The 23,427-nt window shown below is 47.0% G+C and overlaps 2 protein-coding genes across 2 annotated transcripts in view; both read right to left on the bottom strand.

The window, feature by feature from the left end:
- Positions 1-10,295, bottom strand: part of LOC141270752 (oocyte zinc finger protein XlCOF8.4-like) — a 101,526-nt gene extending 91,231 nt beyond the window's left edge. Inside the window, exon 1 of the mRNA XM_073680862.1 lies at positions 10,233-10,295. The gene's annotated coding sequence lies outside the window, so the exon portion shown is untranslated. The remainder of the gene's footprint in view (positions 1-10,232) is intronic.
- Positions 1-23,427, bottom strand: part of LOC141270769 (uncharacterized) — a 382,593-nt gene that overhangs the window by 11,864 nt on the left and 347,302 nt on the right. Inside the window, exon 12 of the mRNA XM_073680882.1 lies at positions 22,964-23,215. Within this exon, the coding sequence (XP_073536983.1) occupies positions 22,964-23,215 (252 nt within the window). The remainder of the gene's footprint in view (positions 1-22,963; positions 23,216-23,427) is intronic.

The raw sequence follows: 23,427 nt of genomic DNA, 5'->3' as shown, positions 1-23,427 counted from the left end.
AACTCTGCCTCTCACCACAAGTCGTGGTGGCTCTTCAGGTCGCATGGGTGCTAAGCCTTGCATAGCCTGGGCATTTTTTCAGATCGATAAAGATGACCCAACTCGTGTTATCTGTAACATTTGTCAGCAAAAGCTAAGTAGAGGCCAAAAAATACATAGTTTGAGTACTTCATGCATGAACCGGCACATGGACATGAAGCATAAGTTGCAGTGGGAAGCTCAGTGTGCTACAATGCGGCCTAGCCGGCCGGGCCAACCACCGTCTGCCATATCTTGTGCATCCGCGGCCTCTTCATCCTCTGTGACTGGGGGGACAGCAGTCACACCTGTTTTGGGGCGCACACCTGCCACCTCTTTACCCGCAACAGCCAGCGTGATTGGCAGGTCATCATTTTCTTTGGAGGTGGTAACACCAGCTGGTGTTGAGCGCTGTCCGACATCGATAGCACCACCTTTGGATCAAGGCAACCTAACATGTCCGCCTGCATCTTCCTCACAGACCGGCAGTTTGCCAGGGACACCCTTATCAACCCCGTCTAAGCACAATAGCCAGCCCTCGGTCCCTCAGATGTGGACAAGTAAAAGACCATTTCCTCCTAGCCATGAGAAAGCTAAGAGGTTGAATTTCACCATCTGCAAGCTCTTGGCTACAGAAATGCTGCCTTTCCGCCTGGTGGACACAGAGGATTTTCGAGACCTTATGTCCGTCGCAGTGCCCCAGTACCAGATGCCCAGTCGGCACTACTTCTCAAAGAAAGGTGTGCCTGCGCTCCACCAGCATGTCGCACACAACATCACCGCTTCTTTGAGAAACTCTGTGTGTGACAGGGTGCATTTCACCACAGACACTTGGACGAGTAGGCATGGACAGGGGCGTTACATGTCGCTGACTGGGCACTGGGTAACTATGGTGACAGCAGGACAAGGGGCTGCTGTCCAAGTCTTGCCGTCCCCACGAGTTGTGCGTCAATCCTCTTTATGTCAAAGTTCCTCCACTGCTTCTGCCTCCTCAACCTCCTCTCGGTCTTCCACCTGCACCCAAAGCCTGTCTGGTCATGCCACAAGCTTTCTAACTGCGCAGAAGGGATCCTGCACACCTCCTTACTATGCTGGCAGTAGGGCTCAACGTCATCAGGCGGTTTTTACTTTGAAATGTCTGGGAAATGTGAGTCACACAGCTGAGGAGTTGTGGTCAGCTCTGGAGAACCAATTTCATGAATGGTTGTCTCCACTGGACCTGAAACCAGGGAAGGCCGTGTGCGACAATGCTGCAAACCTGGGTGCGGCCCTTCGCCGGGGCAATGTCACACACGTGCCTTGTATGGCTCACGTGTTGAACCTGGTTGTCCAGCAATTTTTAGCCCACTATCCCAGACTAGATGGCCTTCTGCAGAGGGCACGGTCGCTGTGTGCTCACTTCCGCCGTTCGCATCCCGCAGCTCAGCGACTTACATCTCTACAGAAGTCGTTGGGCCTGCCACTTCACCGGCTAAAATGCGATGTGCCTACCCGGTGGAATTCAACTCTGCACATGTTGCAGCGACTGTGGCAGCACCGACAAGCCCTGGTGCAATACGTTCTGACGTATAGCCTGGGCCAACGAGATCCAGAGGTGGGGCAAATCACGCTGGAGGAGTGGTCTCAGATCAGGGACCTATGCACCCTTCTGCACAGTTTTGAAATGGCGACGAAGATGTTTAGTGCTGACGATGCCATTATCAGCATGACTATTCCGGTGATTTACATGCTGGAGCACATGTTAAACAGAATTCGGAGTCAGGTGGTGGCACAAGAGGAGGTGGAGGAAGTAGAGGAGGAGGAGTTGTATGCGGAAGGGCTAACATCTGCAAGGTCCAGACGGTCGGCAGCACCAAGGCGGCAGGCATGTGAGGGTGGGGGAGATGGTTTTACCAGGGCGCATGGTAGCAGCCAAACTAGTGAGGAAGGTGCAGGAGCCCAGGAAGAAGTGGAGGACGAACTGATGGAAGACTCATCAGATGAGGGAGACCTTGATCACATTTCTGTTGTGCGAGGTTGGGGGGAGAGGACAGAGGAAGGAAGCATGATTGTTACCTCGCCACCAACACAACAGGGACTTGGTGCTCCTGGATGCGCAACACACATGAGTGCCTTCTTGCTGCACTACCTGCAACATGACCCTCGAATTGTGAGAATTAGAAATAATCCTGACTACTGGGTTGCCACACTGTTAGATCCCCGGTACAAAAGTAAATTTGCCGAAATTATTCCTGCCATAGAAAGGGATGCACGCATGCAGGAGTATCAGCAGAGACTGTTGCAGAATCTTACATGTGCTTTTCCACAAAACACCAGTGGTGCACGTAGTGAATCTCACAGTTCCAACTTGCCAACCGTGGGACCGTCAAGTGTTCAGCACTCAAACCGTAACAGAACCACAGTATCTGCTGGTAACATCAATTTTGCGGAATCATTTCACCACTTTTTTAGCCCATCCTTTGCAAGGCCACAGGAGACAAGAAGTCTGACACATAGTCAACGCCTAGAGACGATGGTACAGGAGTATCTCCAAGTAAACATTGAAGCCATGACTGTGTCACTGGACCCTTGCTCTTTTTGGGCTTCCAATCTGGATAAATGGCCGGAGCTAGCCACTTACGCCTTGGAGATCTTGTCATGCCCCGCAGCCAGCGTTCTGTCTGAACGTGTGTTCAGCGCTGCTGGTGGTGTGCTGACAGATAAGCGCACGCGGCTCTCCACTGATAATGTAGACAGACTCACGTTCATAAAGATGAACAAATCATGGATCCGAAACGACTTTTCTACCCCTGTGTCATCCTGGGGAGAGTAAAAGCTTGATGATTGGTTAAAATCACCCTACCAACCGTTTTAAGCTTTCAAATTACTAATCATGTTTATCTGTATCTTGGCTGGAAAATAATTTGGGCTTTGTAGCAGTGTGCAGCACTGATTCTATTAGGCCATCTATAATAAGCTCCACCAGATTTAAAATTACTAATCATGTTTATCTGTATCTTGGCTGGAAAATAATTTGGGCTTTGTAGCAGTGTGCAGCACTGATCCTATTAGGCCATCTATACTAAGCTCCACCAGATTTAAAATTAATAATAATTTTTAGCTACATCTAGCCCGGAAAATAATTTTGGGGCTCCGAGATGCGCAAGACACATAAGTGCCTTCTTGCTGCACTACCTGCAACATGACCTTCATATTGTCAGAATTCGAAGTAATCATGACTACTGGGTTGCTACACTCTTAGATTCCCCAAACTTTTCGATCAACCTTTTCATTTTAATAAAGACCAAAAAAATGGTCATTTTTGAAATTATAAGCATTAGTAGGTTATTAGAAACTGAAATCAAACAGTTTTCAACTCAAAACTTTATTCTAGGTGATGTTACATTTTCACATAGGACCCCTTGTTCGAAAGGAGCTTCTGAACTCTCTCGTCCATTGAATTTGTCAGGTTTTGGATGGTTTCTGCTTCAATTGTTTTGCATGAGGACAGAATACTCTCCCAGAGGTGTTGCTTAGATGTGAACTGCCTCCCGCCATCATAGACACTCCTTTTGATGATGCTCCAGAGGTTCTGAATGGGGTAGAGGTCAGGGGAGCATGGGGGTCACACCATAAGTTTGTCCCCTTTTATGCCCATATCAGCCAGAGATGCAGATGTTTTATGTGCAGCATGAGATGGTGCATTATCATGCAAAAAAATGATCTTGCTGTGAAATACACGGTTCTTCTTCTTGAACCATGGCAGGAAGTGCTGTTTGAGAAAATCCACATACATTATGGAGTTCATCTTTAGCGCCTTCAGGGATCCTAAAGGGGCCGACAATCTCTCTCCCCATGATTCCAGCCCAAAACATTACTCCACCTCCTCCTTGTTGGCGCTGTAGCCGTGTTTGCGTGGGGTGTACATCAACCAGCCATCCTCCACTCCATCCATCTGGACCATCGAGCGCTGCACGGCACTCATCCGTGAACAAAACAGTTTTGAAATCAGTCTTCATGTAATGTTTAGCCCACTGGAGCCGTTTCTGCTTGTGTGAAGTGGATAGAGGAGGTCGACAGGATGGCGTATGCACAGCTGCAAACCTCTGAAGGACCCTGCATCTTGTTGTTCGGGGGACGTTGGAGGCACCAGCAGCTTCAAAAACTTGTCTGCTGCTATGACAAGGCTTTTTTGCCGCTGCTCTTCTAACCTGACGTAATTGCCTGTAGGAAAGAGTCCTCAATTTGCCCTTATCAGCACGCACACGTGTGTACTGTGAATCAGCTACATACTTCTTGATTGCCAAGACACTTCATCCTGATCATCGCACAATGTTGATTGTAGTCATGCCTTGACCTAAACACTCCACAATTTGTTGCTTCTCAGCAGCCGACACATCCTTTTTCTTTCCCATTTTGGCAGAAAATGTAGGCTGCTTAATAATGTGAGACAGCCTTCTTAAGTAGTCTTGCCTTTCATTGGACACACCTGCCAAACTAATTAGCACAGGTGTCTGCAATTGCTTACAGTGATATAAAGAGCCCTGACACACATCACCATCAATGAGTTTAACTGACAAACAAACAAATTCTTCCCTTATCATTCCTAAACACTTTTTGCATAATAATTTGGAACACAGTGTACATGTGCTTTTCCACAAAACACCAGTGGTTCACGTAGTGAATCTTACAGTTCTAACTTGCCAACCGTGGTCTGTATGGAGTTGTTCAATAAAGGGCCCAAAATTAAGATAACATAGATGGGAGAGGTCTCTATGAATAGGAATTCCTAAGTATTTGATACCCTGTGAGGGCCAGGCAAAGGGAAAGTTGGACTGGATGGAATCCTATATGGATTTGGGGAGGGAGACATCGAGGGCCTCAGACTTCGCTGCATTGATTTTAAAATTTGACCATGTAACAAAGTGATCTATTTCAGCCATAACAGCATGGATGGATATATGTGATTGAGTGATATATTCTAGGACATCATCAGCAAATAGAGAGCACTTGTACTCGGTGCCTCCCACCTCAATCCACCTAATATTGGGGTTATGGCGAATTGATGAGAGCAGGTGCTCCGTCACTAGGATGTATAAGAGAGGGGACAGAGGACATCCCTGCCTTGTCCCATTGGTGATTGTGAAAGGTGATGAAAATGTTCTGATGCACCCCCTGGGCCTTGGGACACCCGGAGCCGGACCCTTTTTGGTGGATGCTGGTGGTTGTAGTCTTCGTGGCGGCGACCCGGTTCCGTGGCTCAGGGTGGTCAAACCAGTGGCGGAACTATTTATGTGGTTTTGATGTTTAAATGTCCGACTACGCCACCCGTGGATTGCGGTCAGAGTGAACCGCCGCTGCAGGGCAGACCGCTGAGGCTGGTGTTGTGGGTGCAGCAGAGCGTAGCATAACTCCCCACGGGAGGAGTATAGCCTCATGGCAGTGTATGCGGAGGATGGGGGTGATGGTGCAGGGCAGCAGCAGTAACGACACGGAGTCAGTGATGCAGTCCAGGGCCTTTACTCACAGTTCTTATTATCCAGACCACGTCTGCAGGTAACGGCTGCCCACGTCGTACTGTGCTCACCAGGTGAGGGGCTCAGACAACTCCCAGAAAACTTTGGAGCGCTTCACAGGACCCCCTTTGTGTGTCCTTTGTCTGGCCTTTCATACCAACCCTTCTGTCCGGCTGCCTCGGGCCTCCTCTTGGTAAACTTGGCGCCAGTTTCCCTGACCCTATGTGGTGCCTTCCTAGCGGGTGTAGCGAGGGGCTGCGCCACATAAAATGTCAGAGCCTCCGGTTTCTAGCTGAGGGTCGTTTCCTGCCTCCACTAGTTTCGGGGACCAGTCTCCCCCTTTGGCCTGACCCCTCCACGCAGGTGGACTCGGGCGTGCGGTGGCGACTCGCCCGTCCGCACCCCTGGGATCCCTTCATTCCTCGTTCCTGGAGCCTTCTCCGCTCCTCTTCCTTCCTTCTCCCTCTTCCAGGCCTGGGCCTCTGTAACTAGGCCCGCCTCCGGAGCAGAGCTCATGCAGAGCCCCTGCTCCCTGCCACTTCTGCTCAGACTTCTCTGCACTGAACTAAGATGGTGCCCACCTTTTATACTCCCTTCTCAATGCACCCAGGAACTGCTTCCTCCCTGCTCCTGCACTACAGGGTTCCCCTTCCTCAGTGTTCCCTCCCCCCACTCCAGCCAGGGACAGGGACTGTCGTGCCCATCTCAGAGGCATATTGGTCGCCCTGCCCCACGGCAATGTGGTGTAATGCATGCAGGTGTCGGGTCCTGATCCACACTCCATCCTTACCTGAGAGTGAGATATCACACCTCTGGGTGAGGTGCAATACCTCTGTAGCAACCGAGCCCTCAGGGTGCTACAGTTCCATTTATCTTCAGCCTAGGTGACGTATTGTGATACAGGGCCGTGATTTTGGCTATAAAAGGGTCCCCTAGACCCCTACCCCAAGCTTTTTAAGAGAATCATATATGGCGTGCCAGGAGACTCTATGGAATGCTTTCTCAGCATCCAACGAGAGTATCTAATTACAAATTTTTAACTGCATCTAGCCCAGGAAATACTTTGTGCCTAGTAGCAGTGTCTGCTAGTCAGCGGATTATCCCGGCTGTTAAGCAAGCTACACCACCTGTAGTTTGGACACTTAATTTTTTCAAAGGAAATGCTTCGGGACCACGGGATACTCAGTGAAGAGCATCAGGAGGCACCCCAAGGCATAGGGGCTGGGACTGGCAGTAGGATGCCATGCGGTGGACAGCCGAGCTCGATCCTTATAAAAGCTTTTTAACTGCAGCAGCTTTAGTGGACGCTACTGGAGCTGGAATTACGCGGCTGCTGGCATGAGACTTGCCCTCCAATAGATCCTTGTAAATGGATTTAAAGTGTATTCATTCAAATTAGAGAGACAATTTAAATTAAAAAGCTTAGAGCTGCCTCCACCACAGGGGGGCTCGCTCGACCCACCAGCGGACAGGCACCAGTATTGGGAGAGGGGGGCTGGCCGTCAGGGTTCACCGCGGCGCTGGCACAAACCCGGCGACACGGAGGTGGCACGGGCAGGAGCGGACTGAACGTGTCGGCTTCTCACTTTTTGGATTTTAGAAGGGCATGACATGCCTATATTTGTGTCTCCCCCTCCTTTTACTCCTCCACCTCTTTTCTTTTCGCATGACTATATGTACTTGTCATTTTTCCATGTGTTAGTTGTGTCTTCTGAGCAGGTTGTCAGCTTTTGGACACCTTTGAAGGTGTTTTCTATGTGTTTCTATGTGTTTTTGTTTGCCTGCCATTGGTTTTAACGGTGTTCGAAGGTGTTCGACGAACAGTTCGACGAACAGTTCGGCGAACACACGGGTGTTCGACGAACCGAACCGAACTCGAACACTACGGGGGTGGCTCAACACTAATCAGGGGTCCAGAGTGAGAATCCCCAACACTGACAAGTTTCAAAAGTAAATTTAGACACCTTCACTGAGCACAGTGTTCGGTATTAGACAAGACTGAATACAAAAGTATCTCTTCTAAAACAAAGAGAGAACCATGTGAAAAATGGTTTATTACGTGCTAAATCTTTAGGTATAAAAAAAAATCCAATTAAAATACCCAGTGTAACATATTGTTACCTAAAACAAATTCACCACATAATTGTAAAATCTGACAAAATCTCTGTAGCGAGCCCAAAAATATACACCACATAATTATACCATCCAGTGACTGATTAGACCCTGTGACTTCCCTGCATTTAGTGGTCACTACTCACCTGTGCGGTTTTCTGTAGGAATCTCCTCTTTACACCGCTCATCACCCCTCATATATGTCTCTATAGTACTACTATGGGTCAGATCTTTACCCTGGAACAAAGATTATGAAAGTCATAGACAGAATAAGTCACATTAAATGATTTAATGAAGCAGAAATGATAATAAATGAACATGGCGACCAAAAATGACCTCTGTATTTGGCATTAATTCTGCCCTAGACATTTTAAGTGGTTACAGCCCCAACTGGTAAGTCAGACTAAGGATTTATGCACACGTCATCTTTTTCAAGCAGATTCCACATTGAACCCACCAGAAAAAACAATGAACATATGCATTGCAATGTCAAAGCAACTTTTTGAATCGCTTTTAGCCGCTTCACTGCTTTTGAAGCCTAAAGAACTGACTGGTCCATTGTTCAGGCGGATTCCGCTTGGATGCCACCACTATGTTAGATATGAAAAAAAACCTCATAAGATGGTATAAAAAACGTGATAATTGGATATTATGATGTTGTTATTCCCAATATACTAAGGTGGTGCTCAGCAACAGACCAAAAAGACCAGGAAGATGTGCCTGCTCGGCGCAAAATGGCTGTTGTCAGTGCTCTGTAGTGCTCCACATCATCAGTGCATGAATACAGTATGAAAACCATCATCAGTACATGAATACAGTTTTAGAACCATCATCGGTACATGGATAGATCACCAGAACAATCAATATATGAATGCATCACCAGATCAATTGTCAAATACAGCACCAGAATCATTATCAGTCAAACTTTTACCCTCACACTGCCCCTACTTCATATTGAGCCACCTCTCCACGCTGCCCCCGGACTAGTCAACCTCTGTGGATCCTTGTACCATACAATAAACAGCTGCCATGAAGAGATGAACTTGGTTGGCCCTAATACTCATATAAGCTCCAGCGTCTAACCTCCAACTACAGATATCATAGGTACCAGGATGTGGCAAGAAAACATTCCCACATTATTAATTCACCTCCACAAGTCTGAAGTGTTGACATGGGATGTTTTTCCTGAATCACAACATTCTCAGTATAGCCTTGATACCATTGCAAGGAAAATGTCCACAATTTTGGTAGTTACTGGTCCTGGTTAATGTATCACCGATGCCCATGTTTAAAGTTGCTCAGATCACTTAATCTTTCAATTTTAATGCAGACTTCGGCTGATAACTCATCACTTCATTTTATACTACACTCCAGGGTCACGGGAGTCACTCCACACAATGAAGCTCAAATCAGGAAAGTGCCGGTGTCTCTAATACATTGCCTGTTCAGATTATAATACTGATGAATAAAACCAGAGTGAACACAAGACCTTCACAGCCGTCTATACAGCATAGGGGATAGGGGAGATCTCATGATGCCTTCTCTCCATCTACCTGATGATCCTGAGGAACATCGGGATCTTCTTGTTTACAGTCCTGTGGAAGAAGAGGATGGAGACATCTCTCTGGTGTTGTCCTCTTACTGGATGGAACTGGAGGAAACACATACAGGGACTGAATTCATTCTTTACATACAGATAATTATAGGCCGTGTGTATTTAGTCCTGTCTATTACCTGGTGATGTGAGGGGCTGGGGAACCTCCATCATGACGTCTTTGTACAGATCTTTGTGTCCTTCTAAATACTCCCACTCCTCCATGGAGAAATAGACGGTGACATCCTGACACCTTATAGGAACCTGACACATACAATGATACCGTCATCCCCCCGATCCCTTCATAGCGTTACTGTATAATGTCCCAGCATCCCCAGCAATGTCACCTCTCCAGTCAGCAGCTCAATCATCTTGTAGGTGAGTTCTAGGATCTTCTGGTTATTGATGTTCTCATATATAAGGGGGTGAGGTGGAGGCTCCGTGATTGGGCTCAGGGGTCTTCCCCATCCCTCAGACACAGGGTCCTGACAGTGCTCACTAGAGGTCTTCTTCACTACTGTGTAATCCTGGTTATGGAGAGACACATTAATAAATCTCACTACAGACATTTCCAGAGTCCTCACCTCTCCAGTTCTGTCCATCTGTTATTCCCATAGATAAGAATGATGTAATGTGATGTTATCAGAATCTCTCACCTCTCCAGTAAGCCGGAAGAGGATCTCTAGGGTGAGGTGTAATATCCTCTCCGCCATCTTGTCCCTGTCCCTATCCATCCTTGATGGTCAATCAGGAAAATTCTCTTATATAGAAGATCTCCACTGAGAGGATCCGATATTGTAGGGACCTGAATGGGGAGAAGATGACGATGTAACATCATAAAGATCCCATGTAAGAAATCTCCGGAGCTGTTACCGGCTTCACATGATCACTACATCCAGTCATGGCCCCGTCCTGCCCCCGGTATAACACACAATCACATTATAGTCACATACAGGGATTTATCACAGGCTCAGCACTGAGGGGGTTAATAGTAATGGGGAATCTCCACATACCTCCACCTGCAGAGCCGCCACCACATATATGGCTGTTCTGTGCGCACAGGACCTGTGGTGATGTCACAGGAGGGGAGGAGTCAGGGGTCACATGATCAGGGGCCTCAGTGGATGCAGGACTCTGCTGTGCTGGTTGTCATGGTGCTGGATGAGGGGAAGTTTATGTGTGGGGTCAGGAGGGGTTTACAGTGTGGATGTAGCAGAGCCGTGTGTGTATGATGTGTATGGAGCAGAGCCGTGTGTGTACGAGGTGTATGGAGCAGAGCCGTGTGTGTATGATGTATACGGAGCAGAGCCGTGTGTGTACGATGTGTATGTAGCAGAGCCGTGTGTGTACGATGTATATGGAGCAGAGCCGTGTGTGTACGAGGTGTATGGAGCAGAGCCGTGTGTGTATGATGTATACGGAGCAGAGCCGTGTGTGTATGATGTGTATGGAGCATGGCTGTGTGTGTACAGTCATGGTCAAAAGTATTGAGAATGAGACAAATAATAATTTTTTCAAAGTTTACTGCTTCATTTTTTGTAATGGCAATTTGCATATACTCCTGAATGTCAAAGAGTGATCAGCTTAACAGCAATTATTGTACTTGCAAAGTCAATATTTGCCCAGAAAATGAACTTTAACCCCCAAAACACATTTCAACATCATTGCAGTCCTGCCTTAAAAGGAGCAGCTAACATCGTTTTAGTGATTGATCCATTAACACAGGTGTGGGTGTTGATGAGGACAGGGCTGCCGATCAATCAGTCATGATTAAGTAAGAATGACATCACTGGACACTTTAAAAGGAGGCTGGTTCTTGGTATTATTGTTTCTCTTCAGTTAACCATGGTTATCTCTAAAGAAACAGGTGCAGCCATCATTGCACTGCACAAAAATGGCCTAACAGGGAAGAGTATCGCAGCTACAAAGATTGCACCTCAGTCAACAATCTATCGCATCATCAAGAACTTCAAGGAGAGAGCTTCCATTGTTGTCAAAAAGGCTCCAGGGCGCCCAAGAAAGACCAGCAAGCGCCAGGACCGTATCTTAAAACTGTTTCAGCTGCGGGATCGGACTACCAGCAGTGCCGAGCTTGCTCAGGAATGGCAGCAGGCTGGTGTGAGTGCTTCTGCACGCACTGTGAGGCGAAGACTCTTTGAGCAAGGGCTGGTTTCAAGGAGGGCAGCAAAGAAGCCACTTCTCTCCAGAAAAAACATCAGGGACCGACTGATATTCTGCAAAAGGTACAGGGAGTGGACTGCTGAGGACTGGGGCAAAGTCATTTTCTCTGATGAATCCCCTTTTCGATTGTTTGGGACATCTGGAAAACAGCTTATTCGGAGAAGAAGAGGTGAGCACTACCACCAGTTTCATGCCAACTGTAAAGCATCCTGAAACCATTCATGTGTGGGGTTGCTTCTCAGCCAAGGGAATCGGCTCACTCACAGTCTTGCCTAAAACACTGCCATGAATAAAGAATGGTACCAGAATATCCTCCAAGAGCAACTTCTCCCAACCGTCCAAGAGCAGTTTGGCGCCCAACAATGCCTTTTACAGCATGATGGAGCACCTTGCCATAAAGCAAAGGTGATAACTAAATGGCTCATGGAACAAAACATAGAGATTTTGGGTCCATGGCCTGGAAACTCCCCAGATCTTAATCCCATTGAGAACTTGTGGTCAATCATCAAGAGACGGGTGGACAAACAAAAAACAACAAATTCTGGCAAAATGCAAGCATTGATTATGCAAGAATGGACTGCTATCAGTCAGGATTTGATCCAAAAGTTGATTGAGGGCATGCCAGGGAGAATTACAGAGGTCTTGAAGAAGAAGGGGCAACACTGCAAATATTGACTTGCTGCATTAACTCATTCTAACTGTCAATATAACCTATTGGTACTCATAATATGATTGCAATTATATTTCTGTATGTGCTATAAACATCAGACAAACACTGATAAAAACCAGAGACCAGCAGATCATGTGAAAATATAATTTTGGTGTCATTCTCAAAACTTTTAGCCATGACTGTACGATGTATACGGAGCAGAGCCGTGTGTGTACGAGGTGTATGGAGCAGAGCCGTGTGTGCATGATGTGTATGTAGCAGAGCCGTGTGTGTACGATGTATACGGAGCAGAGCCGTGTGTGTACGAGGTGTATGGAGCAGAGCCGTGTGGGCATGATGTGTATGTAGCAGAGCCGTGTGTGTACGATGTATACGGAGCAGAGCCGTGTGTGTACGAGGTGTATGGAGCAGAGCCGTGTGTGCATGATGTGTATGTAGCAGAGCCGTGTGTGTACGATGTATATGGAGCAGAGCCGTGTGTGTACGAGGTGTATGGAGCAGAGCCGTGTGTGTATGATGTATATGGAGCAAAGCCGTGTGTGTATGATGTATATGGAGCAGAGCCGTGTGTGTACGAGGTGTATGGAGCAGAGCCGTGTGTGTATGATGTATACGGAGCAGAGACGTGTGTGTATGATGTGTATGGAGCAGAGCCGTGTGTGTATGATGTATATTATTATTTATTACTTTAGTGGCATTTATTCCATGGTGTTTACATGAGAAAAGGGGTATACATAATAAAAACAATTACAACAATCTTGAACAAAAACGTGACAGCGACTGGTACAGGAGGAGAGAGGACTACATCCTCACCCACAGACTACAAGAGATGGGTGAGGATGTTGTAGTGGGGAAGAAAGTAGCTTTCCTCTGGAACTAAAAGGGTTAAAGATAATGTTCCCTATAGTTAGATCTCTCTGGGCTGTAGTTAGGTCCAATTAATTGGTTAGCTGTGATAATCCAGCCCAGTAGAGTAAAGGGCAACCCAGGTCTATGGTTAGGCACAGGATGTGAATAAATGCTTTGTTTCTAATATGTTTCCTTGTGGTCTGTAGTATTGGTAACCAGCCACAAGATGCCACTGTCCCGGATACAGATGACAGGTTAAGTCTGCCAGTAGTATTGCAGACATTTAGGACAGCCCATAGAGGGTGGGCACATTAAGAAAATCTCTGCTTAGTTTCCAGAAGCAGGAAGTGACAAGTCAGTGAGAGATAGTACTTGGAACAGTACGGGCAGCCTCGGTATAGTGGCTGCTAGGGCAGATGTGAGCCCCTTATCCCAGAAAGTAGGATCACCAGAGTGAAGATTCCCTCCACAAGAGTCCCCTTAGCTGGCCGGAGAAACTCAAAAGAGAGCTATTGAGGACCCGGGGGCACATTCTGTCTGCTGAAGAAGCTAGGACTTAAGTCTAGGATGTGGGGAAAACTAGGATCTGGATATACTGTCATTGGTGAGGAAGATTCTCTAGACAACAGCAACAAGAGATGCTTCACTTAAAGAGGGAACCAGGGCTGACGTTGTATCAAGTACCTGTGGGAAAGATGACAACCCGTTGGGCCTTATCCATTATATCTGCCTGTAAATAATGTACATATTCCTCTTCCCCAACTAAAGTCCCAGTTATGGTTATGAACCCTCGTGTCCTCTGAATTTATTGCTGCTCTGGTTCCAGAAGAGAAATGTCTGGTGACAGAGGCGACAGGCTGGTCTGAAGTAAGTGGAAAGCACCACATACACTGCAGCACATCAGAGGGAGGACACACCTTGTCTGTAGGGTGCCAGAGCGAGTAGGGGCCACAGCTCGCCGAGGACTACCTCGCTGGGGCACCTTACAAGGATACAGTAGGTGACGGTAGAGCTGGTCGTGCCACAGTATGTTGGAGAGAGGGTTGCAGCAGGTTGTAGGCTTGTCGGAAGAGGTGGGTCTGCAAGTACCTTTTGAGGGTTTCAACGGTAGGCGAGAGCCTAATATGTTGGGGTTGAGAGTTCCAGAGAAGGGGGGATGCACGGGAGAAGTCTTGTATGCGATTGTGGGAAGAGGAGATAAGAGGGGAGTAGAGAAAGAGATCTTGTGAGGATAGGAAGTTGCGTGCAGGTAAGTACCAAGAGACTAGGTCACAGATGTATGGAGGAGACAGGATGGCTTTTTATGTCATGGTTAGGGTTTTAAACCGGAGACTCTGGGCAATGGGGAGCCAGTAAAGGGATTGACAAAGCGGAGAGCCCGGGGAATAGCGGAGGAACAGGAGAGATGAGAGTCGAGGGTTACCCCGAAGTAGCGAGCTTGCGGGACTGGGGAGACTGAGCAACCATTGACTTTGATGGATAGTTCTGTTGGGGAGGTTGAGTGAGATGGGGGGAGGGGGGGGAGATGACCAATTCCGTTTTGTCCATGTTAAGTTTTAGAAATCTAACAGAGAAGAAGGATGAAATAGCGGACAGGCATTGTGAGATTCTGATTAGTAAGGAGGTGATATCCAGAGAGGTAGATCTGTGTGTCATCAACATAGAGATGATACTAAAAGCCATGGGACTCTATGAGCTGTCCCAGGCCGAAGGTGTAGATGGAGAAAAACAGAGGTCCAAGAACTGAACCTTGGGGGACACCAACAGATAGGGGGCGAGATGAGGAGGTAAAGATACTGAACGTCCGGTCTGTTAGGTATAAAGACATCCAAGATAGGGTCAAGTCTGTGATGCCAAGAGATGAGAAAATCTGTAGTAAGAAGAAGTTGTTCACTGTGTTGAAGGCACATGACAGGTCCAGGAGGAGGAGGACAGAGTAGAGTCGCTTGGATTTGTGGTTAGTTGTTAGTAATGAAAAGGTTATGAATATATGAAATTTTTGCATGTATTGCAGACAGAGCGAGCGTTCCATAGAGCTCTTGTTAGAGGGATTGGAGAAGCTCGGGCTGGGTGAATGGGTATGAGGTTCGAAAGGTTGCAGAAATTTGTGATAGATCGTGGATGGGAGGTAGAAATAACTATGGGGATGTGGTAAGGGTATAATGTCCCCACAGTACATTTCCTTCACACACACACACACACACACACACACACACACACACACACACACACACACACTGTACGATGTCCCCACAGTACATTTACACCACGCACACACTGTACGATGTCCCCACAGTACAATCCCCCACACACACTGTACGATTTCCCCACAGTACATTCCCACACACACACACTGTACAATGTCTGCACAGTACATTCACACACACACACTGTACAATGTCCGCACATTACATTCCCCCCACACACACATTGTACAATGTCTAGAGATGGTCGAACCCGAACAATAAAGTTTGGGGTCCATACCGAACACCTACTGTTCCGACCCGGACCCCGAACACGGATTTCCCTGGGAAGTCCGTGTTACCGCTCGGGTTCGACACCTGGCTGTCATGCAGAAAACTCCGGCGGCTCTGATCATTGGTAAGATTAATACCACCGGTCAGAGCGCTGCAGCTCCCACGCTGTCAGATGACAGCATGGGAATGAGGGGCCCGGACATCTACTATTTACCACGCTGTCATGTGCATGACAGCGTGGCAAACACTGCCTCTAATCGGCGGTAAGATCATTACCATAGATCAGAGAGCTGCGGTTTCCACGCTGTCAGATGACAGCGTGAGAATGGGGGACCCGAACATCAGGTGTTTGCCACACTGTCATCTGCATGACAGCACGGCAAACACTGCCTCTGATCGGTGATAAGATTAACCCCTTTCTGACGTCAGGCATAATAATACGTACCTGCGCCCTAGGCCTTATGGACCAGGTACGGATTATTACACTCTGGCGATAGAGCCCGCACAGAGGCTGTGTGGGCGCGATCGCCGCCGGGTGTCAGCTGATTCTAACAGCTGACACCAGGTACTATGTGCCAGGAATGGTCCAGCATCGCTCCCGGCATATTAACCCCCAGAATGCTGTGATTAAAGTCAATTGCTGCATTCCGGGAGCAATTGAATCGGGAACCCGCGCTGTGTACACGGGGTCCCGATCGTCGCCAGGGTGACCCGATATCGTCATGATGACATCCGGGTCACCAGGCATCAGGAAGTTACTTCGATCATGCGCAGTGCACGATTAAAGTAACTTGTGCCTGTTCAGGGCAGACAGCCTGCATAGCATAGAGCTGTGGTGAGGTCAGGCTTGTGCGGCAGGAACTGCCAGGTGCAACTCCAGGGCGATGTCCATCAGTCGCTGCTGACCCCAAAGGGCTGAGACGCTACTTCAGATTCTCAATAAAACAGGACGGCCACTGGGACAGGTTCACATTGTGCAGACAGGACGGCCACTGGGACAGGTTTACACTGTGCAGACAGGACGGCCACTGGGACAGGTTCAGGCTGTGCCGACAGGCCAGCCACTGGGACAGGTTCAGGCTGTGCCGACAGGATGTGCCTACAGAATGGCCACAGAGACAGAGTCAGAGTTTCGGACTGATTATTCAGTCCACATGGTGGGTGACAGGTACCACTGATGCAGCCACGGGGTACAGGTACCGCAGTAGCGGTTTCGGACACCGCTGAAGCGGTCACAGGAAACAGGGGCTAATGGGACACAGGATTTGGCATACTATAACAGACTAGGAACGGGGGCCCTGGCAACATACACACCAACCACCTAACACAGAACTATGGGGGTTGCTCAGGCACATCCCTATTGGGGAGGGTGCCTTTTATACAAGATGTCTCCCAGCTATTGGCTGGGGGACACCTTGCAGGTGAACACATTATCAATATGCCTCCCAGCTTTAAGCCATGTGCCATGGCATGTGCTGTTCCTTTAAGAGCAGGGGCGCGAGCGCACTAGGCACACCACCGACACACAGTGCGGCGCGTGGACGAGGAAGCAGGAACACAGCATGCCAGGGAACGCGCCAAGGGCCCTTTCGGTGAATAAGCCGATGTCCCTGCATGAAGGGAGAAGGGGACACTATGCAGGGGTGCAGGCAATGGGGCTACAGTACCCCCCTTTATGCCCCCTCTTCTTCAAGCTCCTGATGACTCCTCACAGAGAAGATGGCTCATCAAAGACCGTTCTGAAGGTCACCAGGAAAGCCTGTAGGTCCATGGTCACGGGATCCCCTTTCTCCCTCAAGTGGTTAATCCATGCTAATGCTTCTCCAGCAAGGTGGGACATCAGGAATCCAACCTTAACCCAATCAGTCGGGAACTGATGGTCCAAACGTTTATAGTACAGGGTGCATTGGTTCAAGAATCAACAGCACTGCTTAGGGTCTCCGCTGTATCATGGTGGAGCTGATAAGTGGAGTTTAACTCCGGGAGTATAAGTCAGAGGCAGTGTAGACTTGCCTGTAGCTGCGGCAACTTGAGTTAGAGCGGGCGAGGCAGCTGCGGTCAGAGCATCCCCACCCAAGTAGTTAAAGTCCTCAAATATGAAAGAAACATTCTTGCTGGTCACGCTGACAGGAGAGTTCTTGGTACAGGTCAGTGACCTATAGAATCTTGGGATCAGTGGGATCCATGACCTGAGCAAACTGTTACGCTCCTTGGCGCTAGTAGTTAGTGGACTGACTGTGCCACAGACCGGACTTAGGGGCATGACTAAGCAGCCACTTTGGTATTCACTACAGCCTTTAGTGGTGAGATCAGGCTTGTGCAGCAGGTAGCTGCCAGGTGCCACTCCATGGCGACGTCAGGCAGTAGCTGCCAACCACAAAGGGCAGTGATGTTACTTCAGATTCTCAATAAGGCAGGATGGCCACTTGGGACAAGTTCAGACTGTGCCAACAGGACGGTCACTGGGACAGGATCACACTGTGCAGAGAGGACGGCCACTGGAACAGGTTCACGCTGTGCAGACAGGATGGCCACAGGGACAGGTTCAGAGTTCCAGCCTGGGTATTCAGCCCCCAGGGTGGCAGACAGGTAGCGCTGATGCAGCCATGGGGTACAGGCACCGCAGAGGCGGTTTCGGACACCGCTGAAGCGGTCACAGGAAAAAAGGACTAACTATGGTGGACTAACGGGACACAGGATACGGGATATTAAAACAGACTAGGGACGGGGGACCTGGCAACATACAATTGCACACACACCAACCACCTATCATAGAATTACGAACTATAGGGTTTGCTCAGGCATCTCCCTATTGGGGAGGGTGCCTTTTATATAAGATGTCTCCCACGCCTGGGAGATACCTTGCAGGTGAACAGATCATCAAAATGCCTCCCAGCTGTCAGCTGGGGACATTTTGTAATGTACGCGTGCTGCCCCTTTAAGAGCAGGGGAGCACACGCACTAGGCGCGCCACCAACACAATGCACGAACCAGGAGGCAGGAACAGAGCACTGGGGACCACAACGAGGGCCGGGCAGGTGAGTAAGGCGGCGTCTCTGCATGGAGAAAGAAGAAGACACCATGCAGGGGTGCCGGCAATGGGGCTACATAGGGGTTTGTTGAGCATTTTGAACCTGTAGGTAATTCACAGAATGTTTGAAAATGTGGATGTGAAAATGAATATTACAATCGATTTTTTCCGCTAAAATGTTATTTTAGCCCCAAATTTTGTAATTTTCACAATGGATAAGGAGAAAATGGACCCCATAATTTGTTATGCAACTTCTTTGGATGATACCCCATATTTGGTCAAAAACTGCTGTTTTGTGCAGATGGCAGGGCTCGGAAAGGAAAGAGCGCTATTTGACTTTTGCAGCATAACTATGACTGGAATAGATTGTGGATGCCATGTCGCATTTGCAGAACCCCTGACATGCCAAAACAGCAGTAAATCCCCACAAGTGACCACATTTTGGAAACTAGACCCCTCAAGGAATTCATCTAGGGCTGTACTGAGCACTTTTAACCTACAGGTAATTCATGAAATGTATAACATTCAGATGTGAAAACAAAAAAATTACATTTTTTCCCATTAAAGTGTTGTTTTAGTATCAAATTTATAATAGGGGTAAAACGAAAAAAATGGACTCCCAATTTCTCCCAAACACAGTGATACAGTGTGGCAGTACTAGGGTTGTGGAGTCAAAGTCCATTTTGATGGAGTCGGAATAAAATGGTCCGACTCCTAAAATATATGATACATTGGGTTCAGAAGTTCAGTGCAGTATGCGCTGCAAATGTTTTCATAAGAATTTGAGAAAGTTATGAAATGTCCTATAAATGTCTGTTCTATTGCTGATCAAAGGATTTAGGCTTTTAGTTGTGATGAAGATGTGTTGCACTTTATGTACACGCTCAGTAGTTAGTGAGGCAGGGCTGTGGAATCGTCAGCCAGGGAAATTGAGGAGTCGGTGGTTTGGCTTACCGACTCCACAGCCCTGGGCAGTACCCCATATGTGGTTGTGTAGCGCCCCGCGGGTTCGGTTGCTACAGGGGTATTGCACCTCAACCAGAGGTGTGATATTTCACTCCCGGGTAAGGATGGAGTATGGACCAGGGCTCAGTAGCTGCATACACACACTCACCCCATTTCCGGGGGACAGCTCGACGGTGCTCCCATTTATTGCAGGCACAACTGACTATGTCCCTGGCTGGAGTGGGGAGGGGGGAGAGAACCCAGTGATGTAGGAGCAGAAGGGGACGGTTTCTGGAGCATAGGAAGGAGCTCATTGGGTGCAGGTCACCTGGGCTCACACAGAGAAGCAGATAAAAGGTGGGAGCCATCTTTAGTCAGTGGTCAGAGAAGTAGTTCAGCCAGAGAGAGCTCACAGGGAGCTGTGGCTCAGACTGAGCTCAGCTCCACGAGGCAGGCCTAGGGTGAAGGCCGGAGCCAGAGAGAAGAAAAAGAAGGAAGGAAAGACAGAGGCGTAGAAAGGCTCCAGAGACAAGAAGGCAGAAGGGACCCTAAGAGAGAGCAGAACGGACAGTAACCATTGCAAACCCGCGTGATATCGGGTGAAGGGTCAGGTCGTGGAAGGGTACCGGATTCCCAAGTTGGTGGAGGTAAATTATCCTTCAGCCAAAAACCGGAGGTCGTGATCATCTATTGGTGCGACCCCCCGCCAAACCTGCTAGGAAGGCACCATATAGGATAGCGGGAAACGGGGGCCAACGTTTGCCCGCATAGATCTGCGGCAGCTGGACAGAAGTTTGGTCACTGGTGGGGCACGAGAGGCCAGAGAAAGGACAGAAGGGGGTCCTGTGCCATACTCCTGAATTGCCTGGGGGTTAACCGAGCCCCTCACCTGGTGGACGCAGCACGGCTTGGGCAGTCATTGCTGACAGAAGTGACATGGATAACAACTGTGAGTAAAAACCCTGGACTGCATCATTGGACTCTGTGTTATTTATGCTGCGCCTGCACCATCACCCCCAGCATCCACCTACATTGCCCTGAGGCTACACTCTTCCCGTGGGGAGTTATCCTATCCCTGTGCTGCACACCAACACCAGCCTCAGTGGTCTGCCTTGCAGCGGGGGTCATCCCTGACCGCAATCCACGGGTGGCGTAGTCGGACATTCATAACTCTACAAATAGGCTGCCACAGCATTTGGTCTGACCACCCTGAGCCACGGGATCGGGTTGCCACTACTACCCCCATCATCGCACTGAAGCCCGGTTCCGGGTACCCCACGGCCCAGGGGGCGAGTCAGTTGTACACTACGGTTTGAGCACACGGCAGGAAACGGATGGGAAGCAGCACTATTTGGCTTTTAGAATGCAGATTCCATTTGAATAGATTGTGGGTGACAGAAACCCCTACAAGCTAACCCAAACTGGAAATTTCTTAAGGAATTCATAAAGGTGTGTAGTCAGTATTGAACCCACAGGTGCCGCACAAAATTTTGGAACATTGGAAAATACATAATTTTAGTCGTAAAAAACTATTTTTTTTATTAGCTGCAAATCTGTCAGGTTCAAAGGGTTAATAGGTGAAACTGGATTCCACAATCCCACAATTTATTGAGCAATTTCTCCGTGATAATGCCCCATATTTTGTCAGAAACTACTGTTTGGTCACACGTAATTGTTAGAACCCTCCTGTTTGTTTTTTCCATCTTGTGTTTTGCGGTCACATGACCATCTGCCTTTATATTCCAGCTCCGCCTTTTTGGCTGTGCTGGACTTCAGTGTTGTTTGACTGTTTTGCTAGCCAGGTGCTTCGGTGCCTATATCTCTCAGTTCGCTTGGGACCTCTAGTACCCTTTTGTCAGTTTATCTTTTGTTTTCTGCAACAACTTTCTCTATTCAGGAGGTGTCCCTTTTCTGTTCCAGTCCTTAGTTCTTTTAGGGACCCCGTCCATTTATTCTATAGGTCTTCGTTCAGACTAGCCTAGGACTAAGGCGGGTCTGTTTGCAAGGAACAGGCAGCCCGCGACATCGTAGGGATTCAGCTTAGTCTTACTGTAGGGACAGCTTTTACCTTCTTTCCTTAGTTCTTGTTTGCAGATCGTATCAGTAGCGGAGAGCAGAGGATTAATGTGAACCAAGCCTTATTCCGATTTTTGAGAGGTATGATGAACAAATACACAGCAGTACAACAATAGTTTTTATTTTTATGCTGTTTTTCGTGTGGTGTAAGTTTCATGATGGCTTTATTCTTCGAGACTGCGATTACGTCGATACTAGATTTATATCGGTTTTTTTACGTTTTGCTTTTTTTTTATACATTTTTTTTTTTTTCGTTGTCATTCTCCGAGAGCTGTAATTTTTTTTATTTTTTGGCAAACAAAGCTGTATTATTTTCTGTTTATTTTCTGATCAATTTGATTTTTCTTCGGTACCATTTTGGGTTATGTAACATTCTTCAGATGGAGAATAGACAAAAACAAAAAATTCAGTTATTGTTTTTATATATTTTTTTTTGTGTGGTTTACTGTGCGGTAAAAGTGATAAGAACAATTAGTTCTTCGGGTCAGTACGATTACATCTATACCAATAGTCATATAATTTTTTTAGGCCTTGTTACTTATACTCACAAAAATATTTTACATTCATTTGCTTTTGCATCGCATATTCTAAGAGCTGGAAAGTTATTTTTTGCCAAATGAGCCATATTAAGGCTTGTTTTTTGCGGGACAATTTGGCGCTTTCATAATATTTATATATATATATATATATATATATATATATATATAATTTATTTACATGTGACTTTTTTATCGCTTTTATTAAACATATTGTCTGTCAATATGCCGAAAAAACTACATTTTTGACGTGTTTTTATTACTTTTTTACGGTTTTTACAATAAAAAGACAGTTTTATAGTTTGGTCCATTCCAGATGTGGCAAAATCAATTATGTGAAGGTTTTTTTGTTGTAACACAAAGGCTGCATTTTTAATGACAAAACGGGTTTTCGTGATTGGTGTGCGTGTTTGTTTTTTTTTCTTTACATAATAATTTGTAAAGAAGGTGTTTTACCCACCTTTTAACAACTTATATGCCACTGTCGTGATTGACAGCAGCATTTAACGAGTTAATTGGATGTCAGATACAGATGTCATTAAGATGTCTTCAACATCCCGTGTGGGATTTTTATCCATGGGGGGGCGCTATTTTCTTATTTATCACCTATGTTTTAAGGTGAGAAATAAGGACCCTATATGGCAGCCATTTTAATGAATATCAGTGGTCATTAAGTTGTTAACAGACGGGCTAGCTGTTGGATGGAATCTGTTCTGATCTATAGCAGAAACTCTCCAATGCAGATGTCACATCAAACAGAAGAGAGCGGCATCAGATAACTTGTTATGTAAATGTTAAATATTTTATACATTTGTATATAGAATTTTCAATAACAATCATTGGTAATTATATACATTTTCTAATAATCATCTAATGCTCTGTTATCCCTTTTACTTGTAGATGTATGATTTTATTAAAGATTGCATTTTTTTCTTACATATTTTCAATAAAATGATAATAAAGAGAAAATCGCTACTTCCCGGTGTGTATCCTTTGATGACATACAAGACTTGCTTTCACTGTAAAACATTTCCCACACTCTGAACATGAAAATGGCTTCTCCCCTGTGTGACTTCTCTGATGTACAAGAAGAGTTGATTTCTTTGTAAAACATTTGCCACATTCTGAACATGAAAATGGCTTCTCCCCTGTGTGAATTCTATGATGTTCAATGAGATGTGATTTGTCAGTAAAACATTTCCCACATTCTGAACATGAATACGGCTTCTCTTGTGTGTGAGTACTCTGATGTCTAACAAGATTTGATTTCCCTATAAAACATTTCCCACATACTGAACATAAAAATTCCTTCTGCCCTGTGTGAATTCTCTGATGAGTAACGAGATTCAATTTCCTATTAAAACATTTCCCACATTCCGAACATGAAAATGGCTTCTCCCCTGTGTGAATTCTCTGATGTCTAACGAGATTCAATTTCCTATT

Source organism: Phyllobates terribilis, unplaced genomic scaffold (assembly GCF_046119375.1).
Source record: "Phyllobates terribilis strain yellow unplaced genomic scaffold, ASM4611937v1 Scaffold_5__5_contigs__length_657084704, whole genome shotgun sequence".
In the NCBI taxonomy this organism is placed as follows: domain Eukaryota; kingdom Metazoa; phylum Chordata; class Amphibia; order Anura; family Dendrobatidae; genus Phyllobates; species Phyllobates terribilis.
This window is presented reverse-complemented; position numbering and strand designations above follow the sequence as displayed.